This window comes from Hypomesus nipponensis, chromosome 2 (assembly GCF_054491055.1).
Source record: "Hypomesus nipponensis isolate SF chromosome 2, ASM5449105v1, whole genome shotgun sequence".
Classification (NCBI taxonomy): domain Eukaryota; kingdom Metazoa; phylum Chordata; class Actinopteri; order Osmeriformes; family Osmeridae; genus Hypomesus; species Hypomesus nipponensis.
In genome coordinates this window covers 14,866,131-14,879,561 of record NC_140362.1, presented here as the reverse complement: position 1 = coordinate 14,879,561, position 13,431 = coordinate 14,866,131, and the positions used below count along the sequence as shown (strand labels likewise).

The 13,431-nt window shown below is 47.1% G+C and overlaps 2 protein-coding genes across 3 annotated transcripts; one reads left to right on the top strand and one right to left on the bottom strand.

Annotated features, from left to right (window-relative positions):
- The first annotated feature begins 6 nt into the window (after window positions 1-6).
- LOC146300961 (2-iminobutanoate/2-iminopropanoate deaminase-like) lies at window positions 7-2,554 on the top strand. 2 transcript variants are annotated; one of them, XM_084708296.1, is made up of 6 exons: window positions 7-169; window positions 834-939; window positions 1,223-1,277; window positions 1,366-1,434; window positions 1,805-1,860; window positions 1,960-2,554. In XM_084708296.1, the coding sequence occupies exons 1-6, from the start codon at window positions 105-107 to the stop codon at window positions 2,020-2,022; spliced, it is 414 nt and encodes a 137-aa protein (XP_084564422.1). In that variant the 5' UTR covers window positions 7-104; the 3' UTR covers window positions 2,023-2,554. The 2 variants fall into 2 exon arrangements, with proteins under 2 accessions (XP_084564422.1, XP_084564431.1); XM_084708305.1 differs by having other exon boundaries at window positions 59-169; window positions 838-939.
- Window positions 2,555-2,745: 191 nt separating this feature from the next.
- On the bottom strand, window positions 2,746-13,372 carry LOC146300960 (uncharacterized). The gene is made up of 4 exons (XM_084708259.1): window positions 12,944-13,372; window positions 7,497-8,468; window positions 4,322-4,429; window positions 2,746-4,142 (listed from the first exon to the last, which is right to left on the bottom strand). The coding sequence occupies exons 1-3, from the start codon at window positions 13,032-13,034 to the stop codon at window positions 4,353-4,355; spliced, it is 1,140 nt and encodes a 379-aa protein (XP_084564385.1). The 5' UTR covers window positions 13,035-13,372; the 3' UTR covers window positions 2,746-4,142; window positions 4,322-4,352.
- Window positions 13,373-13,431: the final 59 nt, after the last annotated feature.

Below are 13,431 nucleotides of genomic sequence, written 5' to 3'. Positions count from 1 at the left end.
CACGCATTGCGATCGAACCGAGACTAAGCGGTCATTTGACGTTTCTCAGCCACGCGGTTCCACTTGTTTCGTTGCACTGTTAGTTGACTATTTAGGTTCCAGCCATGTCTGCCATCATCAGGAAGATAATCAACACAACAAAGGCTCCTGCAGCCATCGGTCCATACAGGTAAAGAAATATCACCCAGTTCATGCCACAATTTTGTATTATTGCTTAGAGGGGGTATGCAATTGCATTCAGTTAACTTCTAGTGTCTAATGCACGCCTTGGTGGCTAAAGGTCCGTTTGTTCATTTCAAAATATTTGTTCAGGTCGTACGTAAACAGATCCGTGAACCGAAATGTGTATAGGAATGGAGTTCTGGATGGAAGTTTTTGGAATGGGTGTCACCCTCTGACCCAATAGCAATGGAGAGGGTGGGGCAAAGTGCATGTAAGCTATAACCGTGGTCAGGGTCCGGGTGAAAGTACATGCTTTTGGCTAATGCCTTTATCCGTTGCATTATATCTGCCGATTTGCGTGGATTGGCAATATTCCTGAACCTTCTTGCAAATTATATTTGTACCTCTGTAGAACTATTCGCATTCCTACTTTTTTTCTGTGCCAAATATAACAAAAATGCGAAGAAAAAGGTTTTGCATCTCTAATGAATCTGATTAAGGTTGTTACTGCGTTTAACCACGAGGTGGCGTTATAGCATCGTGTTTCAAGAGTGTGCCTGTACTAATGGTGGTTTCATTTTGTTCCAATTACAGTTGGATCTGTAGTTAGTTTCTGGGACTAGGTTTCACATATTTCAAAGTAGACATTAATGAGAGAGTCTGTCTTCCAGCCAGGCGGTGATGGTGGACCGGACCCTGTATGTCTCGGGGCAGCTGGGGATGGACCCCACCTCTGGGCTGCTTGTGGATGGAGGAGTGCAGGCCCAAGCCAAACAGGTGATGTTCAGTTCAGGGAGTCAGATGGCTGAATGGTGAGGTAGTCGGGCCAGTAATCAGAAGGTTGCTGGATCGATTTCCGGCTGTGCCAAATGACATTGTGTCCTTGGGCAAGGCACTTTACCCTACACCTGCTAAATGTAATGTCAATGTAATGTCATGTTCAGACACACACACTGTCTCTCGCAAGCAAGCATGCACGACCAAACCAAACAAGTGGATTCTCAGTCACCTTCGGGGAATGTGTTGATGTGAATTGACAGTGTGCCCCCCCCCCCTACAGGCTCTTATCAACATGGGTGAAATCCTCAAGGCAGCAGGGTGTGGCTATGACAACGGTGAGGACTACACTGCCATGGAGACGGTTGAACCGTTCTGGATGTCATGTAATAATGTGATTAACAAACGAGTTCCTGTTTGTTTCAGTTGTCAAGACCACAGTGCTTTTGGCTGACATGAACGACTTCACCAATGTCAATGACATTTACAAACAATGTGAGTGGTCTTTATCCATTACTTTGGTGGCTACAGCACTACGAACCCCAAACCTAATTGTTGTGCATCATCTTGAAAGGATTGAACAGATCTTGCTTAGTTGACCCACCAGATGGCGCTGTTGCCCAACAAACGACTGTCCCAGCATGCATGGGGATTTGTGTATGTGGCACTTGTGCAAAAAAACATGGAGTTCTACTCAGTAACAGGAACTCGAGCCTCACGACCGAGAGCTTCTGCCTCAGGAATAATATTCATCCATGGGTTTCCTTTGCTTTCATATGCCTCATCAGATATTTAGTCAAGCATCGTATGTCATTTTAAGTATAGGTAGATCTGAGACCGTGTCTGTGTGTGTGTGTGTGTCTAGTTTTCAGCACCCACTTCCCTGCTAGAGCAGCCTACCAGGTCGCTGCTCTGCCCAGAGTGAGTGTCGCTTTGACATCTTTAACCAACCTATTGTCTTTGTTCGATGTTGAAACATACTTGTAGTTACATATTTACTCTCTCTCCTTTCTCTCTTAGGGGGGGCTTGTGGAGATTGAAGCAGTCGCGGTCTCGGGCCCTATAACGGACGCCTCCTCCTGAAGGAAACACCAATCAGCACACTGGAATTGGAAGAATAGAACATGTGCTAGCCAATCACAGTACCTGTGTACATTCTTGATCTGTATAGCAGATGTTCCAATCAAACTGTTGACTTAATTTACGGACTTCAAGATAATGATTATGATGTGACATTTACAGTCAGATGTCTGAATAGTGGGGGTTGGTTGGACTGAAGGTGCATGGATGGGTCGTGTGTGAGTCACAGAGCAGTCATCTGTTTTGCTTGCATGGCGCCTGCCCATGCACTTTCACCAGCATTGTTAGCTTTAATGAGGGGTGTTCAGAGCCTCTTGCCTCAGACAACAACAATGAGCTTCATATTCCCCACGGCGACTGTTTTCGCTTAGTTTTATGGAGTACAACCGAGGACTACCTACTGACCAAGCCCTGCTTTGTTTATTGCATTACTCTTATACCAGCCTGGTCTTGACTCTCCTTTTCAGTCCTAACAGCTACTGTACTCTGTCATGGCAAGAATAAAGATGGAGACACCTGGTTCCTGTGGCGTGTATTTGGTAGTTATGTGGTCCTTACTAGATATGGTTGAAGTGGTAGGTGGAGGGGTTGTGGAAAGTCTTCATTCCTGTGGAGATGGGTGATATATACCCGAGAGGACAGATTAACTGGCCAAGACCCTCTTCCTTGAAGGCTGGGACGACCCCCCCCCACACACACACACACACACAGACAGGTAAACCAGTCTGAGTATTAGTAAGCAAGATTTTATTTGGACTGTACACTAAAACATTAGCGCATCGCATACACAGCTCAGAAATAATATATGACAGAAGAGTGATCGTTTCTGGGCCTTGCATAGAAAAAAGAACATGGAAAAACATTTGATCCCGCTACCCATCGTCATCATACAAACCAACATTAGACAAGCAGGCATAGTCTTTCCCAACCATGGTATGAGGTGAGACTGAGCCTTCTGTGAAAGGGCCTGGAGTCTGAACATGTCAAATTCCCTACGCCATTTTATAATAGTCTCCATTCTGTTATGTTTAGGGTTAAAAGGATCAGTTTCTGTAGGACGTGCACCGCAAACCCAGTGTTGTGTTGGTGTGTTATGTTGTAAAGCCTGAAGGAACAAGAGGATAAGAGTTAATGGAACGCTAATGGAAGCTTTCTTGACCTTTATCCTTGTCCTTGATGAAATAACAATCACTGACTCCTGTAATATTTGATTTACAATACATAACCTCCACACCAGCCTCACTCAGTCTGCATTTGGTACAATGTACTGTTTCCTTAGCGTAGATGGTCACCTAAACAGAGTAACTTCCATTCATAATTGCTTTTTAATGACAAACTCATATACACAAGGCAACAGGAAAGAGAAGCCCTGACATGCACGCAACACACATAAACTCATCCCACCATATATCAACACTCTGCTCTAGAGTTAAACCTTTAGTATTCACATACCTACATGTACTTGTCAACCCTTTTTGAATTCATCATTAGCGAGGTTTAGATTACCATGGAAAGGGTGTGGTGAGAGTCCATCTTCCTTTGCCTGGTTGAGCGCGCTAGGCTAACATGTAACATGTATTTGCATTCACAGTTGTTATAATATGTTTGGCTTGTATTCCTCATCATTGGAGCAGCTAGTTAAGTAGTAATGAATCTAGGTAGCCTTTCCACGCGAAGCTGATCCGCACCACGGCGAGTCCACCCTGATGTTTCGAAAAGTGACAGTGTTGTCCTGTAGCCTGTTCACAGTTGTGCTCTGGTATCCATCGTCGTGCATCATCCTGCTTCAGCACAGCAGCAAACAGTCTGTTTGAAGGAGCTGCGGGGCTCAAGGCACTTCTTTCAGTAACAATGCCAGTACCAGGAGTGAGAAATATTATATGTACAAATGGAGGAAACAGTGTGATCTTTCTGGAAGAACAGGTTATGAAGGCATCCTGGTGTAAGAACTCACAGTAAAAATCGAATGGAGCTGGTCTGCAGCTTGGTAGGCATGTGTGTGTGTGTGTTTGTGTGTGCTTTTACAGTAAAAGTGTGTTTGTTTTCCAGTAGCCTTTTTCTCGTGCATCTTTGGGTTTGTGCATTATTTCCTCATATATTCATCATTTTCTTTCCACTTGGCGCTGTAAGAAAAAGGGAAAAATGACTTAGACTTTGTGTCCTACAAATCATTTAGCAACAAACATTCAAAGGCATGCAGCTCTGACGCCCTGTTGCCATGGAGACATTTCATTTGCAACAGAGCGAGAAGAGCTCTTTCAGAGTGAGGGGTAAGGGGGTTCAATGAGTGTGTTCGTCTCACCAGAGGCCTCTTCATGTTGGGGTGAGGACCTCTAGTCCTTTTTGGCCTTCTGTGCTTCCTGTAGGACCACTGCAGCTGCCTGCGCCGCCACTGTCTCCAACACATTCACTGGAGACAGATCATATGACACAACCAGGAAGTCAGACATGGGCTGGCACTTCCATGCATGAAACATATGACATTCTGACATGAAGTGTGGGGGAGGGTGTGTGTGTGTGTGTGTGGGGGGGGGGGGGTAGTCTTAAGTTCTTTGACATGTTTGAATGATAAAGGAACAACTTAATCGTCAGCTACACTGAAGAAACATCAACACATCAACACAGCCTCAACACACACAGTCCCTACATGGTAAGTGTCAACATTCCAGGGCCGTCAGTACATCTTGTACCCCCGCAGAGCCGGTTTAGTGAATAGAGCTGACCTGTGCTGTGTTTCTCAAACACACATACATGAAGAGGGTGTGGGTAGGCCTTGCACACACACATACACACATCTCCGAGAGAGAGAGAGGGGTGGGAGGGTGCCTGAGTTATGCGACTCCTCCCCTCAGCCAGCACTGCTAGGGTAGGCTGAAGGGGCCTCCTTTCCCTAAAAGTACAGTATGTTCTTTCCCTGTTTGAAGAAGGGCACCTACACAAAGACTGCATTTGTGCTGTTCCTCCAGCAAAAAATAGGATTAGAATAGATGTTCTTGCACAGAATAGACACCCGCTTCACTAAATGAGAAGTTACCGATCATTTATTACCTGATTAAGGCATTCTATAATAACTGTATGGTTTAAGAATCGGTACATCTTTACGGTGTGTGTGCTTGTTTGTGTTGGAGAGCTACAGGCTACAGCCATGACAACAGCCTCTTGTGTGAGACTGTGTGGTCAGTGAGAGGCTGGTCTTCTCTCAAGCTATACAGAGACCAAGACACACATACTACCGAATCAAAACAGACAATGGCTTCATTCTCCACTGCCACATGTACAGCTCCATTTAACATGCCATTTACATTCGTAGAGACGGGGTGGGGGGGGGTCCGAATATTTACATGTGTTATGTAATCCCTAGTAACAGTGCATAAGTCAGTGCAGGCACAGAGAACAATGAGGGCTGGGGTTGTTGTCGATGGCAAGACACAGAAGCCCCAACCACACACTGGAGAGTGTCTCCTTCAGTCCGAGGCAGCATTGTCTCAAACACTGCCTTATCTGTCCATCGCACCCAGGGACAAAACCGTCCTATTAATCTGCCCCCCCCCCCCCTCCCTCACCCTCCCCAGTGCTGGTTCAGTCTATATGCAGGGTTATTCATTACCAGGACAGCTGGTCACCAAAGCTGACCCATGAGGAACCAACACTGGGCCTGTAGTGTGTTGGATACCCTAGTCTTGGTTACTGGGTGTTAATGGTGTCATTAAGGCCTTGGGGGTTGGCCTTCATTAGCCTTGACACTAATATGTAACCCAGAGAAGCTAGGTTCGACACTGCAACTCACTGTTTGACAGTGTGGGTCAATGTGTTTAGGGTTTGTTTTTATAATGCCTCACACGGTAACTAGGTCCAGTTGATCCTTGGGGATAAGACTTGTGGACAAAGGGGAGCTGGCCTTGGTAACCAGGAGGTTAATGAGTTAGTTTGCCCAACACCAATACACGCCAGAACCTGAATACACAGAGAAGACAGATGTTCCTACCTCAGTCCTTCTTAGCCAGGATTGCTGAAAGTCTGTTTTTCACTCCGCAGGCTCTTTGGTGATTTGTTTTTACTAATGTAACCTCTATGCTTGTTTGCACATGCTCAGACACACACAAACACATGCTGTGTCCCAAATCGCATGCTATAACTTTTAGTTACTTTCAGTAGGCACTGCAGCTGCCATTATAATGTAAGTACTGTTGAAAAAAAATGGAACTGGCCCATACACATATGTATCAGTCCCCTATTGAACAGTTGACTGTGGTACAAAGGGTTTTGGTCAGAATAGCCAGAAAGGCATGCTGGGCTCGCACACTACAAAATGCTACTGGATGTAAAACATCCTGGTATTTTTGGCATCCTGTATCAGACATCCTATGTTTGTATCAAAACCCTTTTTTTTATCATAAAAAATGGTATGGAATGCACATACACAACACTAATTTGAATGCATGTTTGCATGGGTGACTCAGCTATGTGTTCATATTCAGGGGCAGGTTAGCCTGATCAGACAGGAAACCGTCTCTTCAACTCACTTTACCACTGAAGCAACAGGTATTTCAGGAAGCCATGACAACACCCAATGAGATGGAACCAATACGCCCTTGAGGCTGGGTTAGGTCTGATAATGTCTGTCAGGAATCCAGTTATGAGACATTAAATAGCTATTTGTCATGTGACCACTCCATTTAGTGATATATAGGTTTGGTTAAAAGCCCATTTAGGTGTGGACATGTAATATCTCAGCTGATAAGAGACAGATTTAGCGAATGAGAGAGAGGCCTGATGTGAATACATACCTCCAGCTTGGAGCACAAAAGCAGGGGTAATGACTGGAGCAGGGGTAATAGCAGGTGTAGGAGCAGAAGCCACAACTGGAGAAGGTGCAGGAGCAAGAGCAGGTTCCAGAACAGCGACTGGGGCAGGTTCAGGAGCAGGGGCAACAACTGGAACAGGGGCTGTAGCAAGGACTGGGGTAGGTTCAGGGGCAGGGACCGGGGTAGGCTCAGGAGCAACAACAGGTTCAGGGGTAGGAGCAGCAACAGGTTCAGGGGCAGAGACAGGGGTAGGTTCAGGGGCAACAACAGGTTCAGGGGTAGGAGCAGGAACTGGGGTAGGTTCAGGGGCAGGAGCAGCAACAGGTTCAGGAGCAGGGACTGTGGTAAGTTCAGGGGCAGCAGCAGGGACAACAACAGGTTCAGGGGCAACAACTGGAACAGGGGTAGTAACTGGGGCCGGGGTATGTTCAGGGGCAGGAACAACAGCAGGTTCGGGGGCAGGAGCAGGGACCAGGGTAGGTTCAGGAGCAACAACTGGTTCAGGAGCTGAAGCAGGGACCGGGGTAGGTTCTGGGGCAGGAGCAACAACTGGAACGGGGGCAGGAGCAGAGACTGAGGTAAGTTCAGGGGCAGGAGCTGGTTCTGGGTTAGTGGCAGGAATGGTAGTAGGTGTGTGAGCAGCTGGTGTTGGTTCAGGGGCTGGGTCTGCACCTGAGACTGGAGCTGGGGAACCCTCCACTGGTGCACTGGGGGCTGCTGCTGGGGCTGGCTCTGCTACTGCTGGAGCTGCTTCTGCTACTGCTGGGGCTGGTTCTGCCACTGCTGCTGCTGGGGCTGGCTCTGCTACAGCTGGAGCTGCTTCTGCTACTGCTGGGGCTGGTTCTGCCACTGCTGGAGCTGGCTCTGCCACTGCTGGAGCTGGCTCTGCCACTGCTACTGCTGGGGCTGGTTCTGCTACTGCTGGGGCTGGTTCTGCTACTGCTGGGGATGGTTCTGCCACTGCTGCTGCTGGGGCTGGTTCTGCTACTGCTGGAGCTGATTCTGCTACTGCTGGGGCTGGTTCTGCTACTGCTGGAGTTGGGGCAGCAGACTCAGCCTCCTTCACTGGCTCCACCACTGCTGCAGGGGGCACCACCACCTCCAGGGCACTAGGGGCGTCTGCTGGTGGTGCAACCTCCATGGCTTCTTGGGTCTCCTCCACAGCTGGAGACTGGGGCTCAGGGGCTGAGGTCTCCTCCATAGCCACAGGAGCCGGAGCTGCCTCTGCCTCCGGGGCGGGTTCGCTTGCTGCAGGGGGAGCAGCAGCCTCCACAGGGGCAGGGGAGGCCTCTACTGCAGCCACATCCACTGGCACAGCAGCCTCAACTGGAGCAGAAACTTCAGCTGGGGCAGCAGCCTCAACAGCAGGTTCAGGGTCCACTTCTGGTGCAGCCTCTACCACCACAGTCTCAGAGGCCTCCAGTGGGGCGAAGCTCTCTGGCTCTGCCTCTGACATCACCACAGCCAGGGTCTCCTCCTCGACGTCCAGCCCCAGGCTCTCGTCTGCCTCCTGGGCTATGGCCACCAGCTCAGCCTCTTCATAGGTCCCAGGCTGGAAGTCGTCCAGTAGGGCGCTCTGCACCGGTAGCTGCATCTGGTCCGCAATGGTCTCTGTGTCTTCTGCAACGATGCCATTTTTGACAACTAGAACGACACAAACACACACACACAAAACAAGGGAGAAAGTAACCAGAGAGAGGTTAGTTCATTTTACCTCGCAATGGAAGTCACAATCCTAAATTGTAATCTGTGTTCTGCCATGATGTAATATTATTCAATTGCAGAAAAGCTGTGCAAAGACTTGATGGAATATGTCCAAGGGTACACTTTTCCAACTGACAGAACTGCATTCAGTGCGGGGGTCTAGGAGGATGACATTGCCCTACCCTTACCCTGACACTTCCTCTCTGCTAAATCCAACAACACTCAAAGTTAATAATCATCACAACGCCATGACAACCCTTTCCACAACAACTCTCTCCCAAGTACCTCTGGTAAAGCACTGCTAAGCAACAGGTCATGTATAACAAGAGAGGGCAAATATTAAAGGATTACAGAGCATTAGTAGCTAATATTGATCTAAAACATACCATGGGTGACATTTGAGAAGTTTATTTTTTGCAATGGACCAGTACCTACTATTCAAGTGGCTCCCTCTCATGAAGCAGGAAGTAGCAGGGCTATGCTATGGCACCCTGCTCAGTGCTGACTTATGCTAAATCTAAGGCAAGAGAGAAAGGACCAGTGAAGCTGTGTCATGCTGTGACTGTGAAGTATTTGGCATCACTTAGGTGCTTCTGTGGTAGCTTTGTTTGTGTCAGTGAAATGTGTCTGCTTCAGTTTGAGTGGAAACATGTTCTCCCCTAAGTTTAACATGATTAAAATAGACTTGCCGAGATCAGAAACTGTAAATTTGACACCAGGGTGATAGTTTGGCATCTTATCACTCACAGCCACAGTCAAAACAAACATTTCACACAGGGGGGTTCATTCCACCGACTTCCATTGCTGTGACCAAGGTCAGAATTCAAATGAGAAAACGTGTTGTGGAAAGTGTCCCATTCCAATGACTGACATAAGGCAGGTTAACCAAACAATGCATTTATTTTCAGTGCATGCCAATGTATCTTAGATATGTTGACCTGTATGTATCTTTTTGGAGTGAATATGGCAGACTGGCTCAATTCTGTTATTTTTTTTGTTAGAACTGACTCAATTACAGATTTTGGTTAAATACAATTATTTTGTACTTATAAATCAATACACCAATCAACCAGTCACTTGTTTAAGCATTAACACACAAGCTCACATGGACAAACTGTAGTCTTCAGCAGGCGTTTGTGCTCATGACCTGCCCATTGGAAGTGTTGCTAAGGGACTGCAGTATTTACCGAAGGTCAAGGTTCACTTGTGGAAAGCTTTTTAGGTGATCAAGTCAAGAAGGTAAACACGAGAGACTGTAATTCATACAGAACTCCTCTCCATCCATCCATCCATCCTCCATTTCCGTGGCTAGGAATGTGGTCTATTGAAACCTGTGTCAGACAGAGCAGACCCCCAGGCCTCTAAAGGAAGTGTGAGTTAGCTCTGCAACTATTGAAGAAGAAAACCCTTTTACTTTCCACCTCTACCTGATCAGACAACTATTCTGCTTTGGCAGTTACTTCTGTAGTGAATGTACAGAACAGCTATGACAAGGACAGTATTGAAGAATGAAATGAGTTCCCTAATCTTACCTGATAAAAGATCTTAACTTTTGCATGGTAATAAAAATCCCTCGAGTAAATGGTAGTTAGTTAACAGCCTGACTGTGATATACAGTAACCAATGGAGTCAAAGCCCTATTGTTAAAGCGTCTATAAAACATATAGAACTCGGAAACTCGATAAGGAGGCAGTGCACCATGACAGCCAGACAGGTTGAACTCCTGCACACTTGGGACATGAGGAAAAACAAAGAAACGGTTGACCTGCTCAGAAAAGACACCAGGACTGTCCTATTATTAAACAAGCCACAGCTTGCTCCCTAGCATAGACATTACCGGTTGTTTCATGCATGACATCAGCCAAACGATTGAATTAGCAGCTGATGTCCGGTAGGCCGTGATGGCTTCCTGGTTTCATTGGGCTGTCACAAGTTCTGAGAGGACCGGGAGGTGATGGCTGGAATGGAATGTGACGGGCTGGGACCTAATATGACTGTGGGCCAGGGGACAGGGGACAGGGCACACTTTTTCTGAAGGAGCCAACCCTAACCCTTCTAAAGTGGTATAATGTACTATGTAGTGTTGCTGTGTGTGCAGAGACGGACAGAGCGGCGGATACTCCTGATAGGTTTGCCTTTTGATGGGAGGGGGATGGGGGAGAGACGGAGGATGAAGGAGGGGTCACCAGGCCACCGCTGGATCAGGTTACAGGGGAGAAAAGAGAAATGTTGCACCTCTGGATAGTCGGTCTTTTCAGTCCTAAGTAGGCATGTGCTCGCACAGCGCAATGCTTGTTCAGAACAAAGGGAACAACTCTGCGTTCAGGCCGAGTTTTTCCAGATCCGCCGATTCCAAATGTGCGTGCGTGTGCCAGCAGCCTTGTTGTGAGACAGAGCTGCTCTGGGCCGTGAGTGGCTCTCGTGTGTCAACATGATGAGCAGCCAGAGATGACAGAGATCCCAGTCAAAACAGAGCCTGGCTTGGATTCCCAGTCAAAACAGAGCCTGGCTTGGATTCCCAGGCCTGGCGATCGGGAGTTGGGGGGGGGGCGCTGGCATCTTGGATGCCCTTCAGCTGGTGGTGAGCATGCTACACACCGCCACCATTCAGCGCCACTGGGCAGAAGGGGCAACATTCATCCCTGCCACACTGACATCAGCACCCTGGAGCCAGAGACAGCCCTCCAGGTGACCTGACAGGCTGGTTCAACAATGCCCTCCTTGACACTGTAAGGGTCATTGGCCCCTGACAGCATGCGCAGACCCAGAGACCCAGCATGTACCAGTCAGCACTACAGTATGCCTGGTTCTATCTTGGACACTCTTCCTGAACCTCCTGTCATCCTGGTCAATTTAACAATCTAATTGCTAGTGTATAAATGGGCTTATTGCTGTAGTGTAATGGGATCTCAGGTATATCTAACTGTCCCTGGTTGTAAAGCAACACACCAACAGCAGAAGCCCCACACACAGACATAACAAGATTTACACAGGGTTATGAAGCAGTATATTTCCCTTTGAATCAATCTGTGGTAAGAAATACAAATAGCCATGAAGACAAGAGGGAGATAAGAAGGCAGATAGAGAGAGAGAGAGAGAGAGAGAGAGAGAGAGAGAGAGAGAGAGAGAGAGAGAGAGAGAGAGAGAGAGAGAGAGAGAGAGAGAGAGAGAGAGAGAGAGAGAGAGAGAGAGAGAGAGAGAGAGAGAGAGAGAGAGAGAGAGCAGGGGGACAGTGAGCTGTACATGTAGAGATTACATAATCTCAGCTGTGTCCATGGCAGGATCCAAGCCCCATGAATGGACAATATGGCCTGTGTGGTCAGCTGTGGCGCTGTTCCACATGCTTGTCCTGCTTCTTGCATGGAACACATAGGCACGCATGCAAAGACACAGCAAACAAATATTCCTCCATAGCCACTGTGTGCCACTCATCTATATGCTATCGTGTTTTCCCAGAGGAAGGATGGTAGGCTTTAGTAGGCTTTTAGAGGAATGCTGCTAGTACAGTTCATGGAGTTCACTAACTTTCCCTTTAACTGTCTAATAACTCGCATCTGCTGATGTGGGGTAATATCTGGAGTCTAATGAACCGTTAAACACGTTAGCTTTTTCCCCACTAAGGTATTTCAAAACTCGCACTTAACGCGTTGCACGTTCCTTAACGAAGACAATAGACACGCCCCCTAAAAATATGTTTTTGTGTCATCTTTTAAACTCATACGAATAAGACTAATGATGACATTTTAAAAAATGGGCCGGCGTTTACACCAATTTGACGTGAATAAAGATTATTTTATCGGGGCATTTAAGAAAAGTTGTGGCCGGTAGCCCATCATCGTCAACATGTTGGGTTAGACCTCCAGCCTTCACAGCACATTAGGCCACATCGTACCCTAATGAACGTTTTACAGTTGGATGCTTCGATCAAATATACGAATGTTTTCATTACCACGTTCAGAGGCTTTCAATGTTCTACCTGATATTTTTGCAGGACTTTGTGACGCTGATTCATACACCGACACATCGCATATACGCAAAGTACACAATGTACTGCACCCAAGTTGCCTACATGTACAAGGGCTGTCCAAAACAATGAAGACAGGAAGAGTACAGGATCATTATGGAATTGTGTTATGAGGGCGCCTGAACTTAAATATGACCATACCTAAATAAGGACCGTTTTCGATCCAGTGAGAAATAATAGACGCCGATTGGAAAAACATATATTTGAAAAGCACGGGCTTTGTGAAGGTTCATAAGTAAATATGAACTCTACCCCCATGCCCCTCAGTTTTCAAGAGGTACAAGTTACCCTTTCTGTTCTGCAGGTCCGGTGACAGACAGATACATTAGTTACTTTTTTAGATTTAGTAACAATGAAGGTGCAAACTAGTTAAGTTAAGTGAAGGACTCACTGAATGTGGTGTCTCCGTTGCTCTCCTCGTGCTTGGTTCCTGGTCTCTTCTCCTGGTCAACTGTCTGCGCGCTGGACGAAGAGCACCCCATCGCGAAAAATAGCAGAAATTAAGGGGGTAGCAGATATGAAGGGATAGACGAAGGGATATTTTTTTTAAGTCGACTAAGTAAACAACACAGATTGATAAATGCCCGATGATCTGTCAGCACACACACGGGAGGGTTGGTGAAAACATGGACAGTTTTCGGTTTTCTCTTCTCTAATAGAGGCTATAAGCAGCACTATCTCCCCTGGCCTGGTACTTTGTGCATGGCCTGTCGCCCTCCTAATGCCCTGGATAACGAGACTCAACGAGCAGGAGCCACGTAGAGGACTGTCACACTGTGTGAAATGAAGACCCTACACTTCACTCTCTCTTTCTTTACGTTATTCACTTGTAGGAAAGGGGCGTGTACGTCCACCTCCCATGGTCTTCCCCTTATAGAA

Excerpts from the sequence above, each read along its gene's own strand:
- LOC146300960 (XM_084708259.1), bottom strand. The coding sequence starts at position 13,034 with ATGGGGTGCTCTTCGTCCAGCGCGCAGACAGTTGACCAGGAGAAGAGA. Across the intron at positions 8,469-12,943 it reads CAACGGAGACACCACATTCA|TTGTCAAAAATGGCATCGTT; the intron begins GTGAGTCCTTCA and ends GTGTCGTTCTAG. Across the intron at positions 4,430-7,496 it reads TTCCCCAGCTCCAGTCTCAG|TGAATGTGTTGGAGACAGTG; the intron begins GTGCAGACCCAG and ends ATCTGTCTCCAG.
- LOC146300961 (XM_084708296.1), top strand. The coding sequence starts at position 105 with ATGTCTGCCATCATCAGGAAGATAATCAACACAACAAAGGCTCCTGCA. Across the intron at positions 1,435-1,804 it reads CAATGACATTTACAAACAAT|TTTTCAGCACCCACTTCCCT; the intron begins GTGAGTGGTCTT and ends GTGTGTGTCTAG. Across the intron at positions 1,861-1,959 it reads AGGTCGCTGCTCTGCCCAGA|GGGGGGCTTGTGGAGATTGA; the intron begins GTGAGTGTCGCT and ends TTTCTCTCTTAG.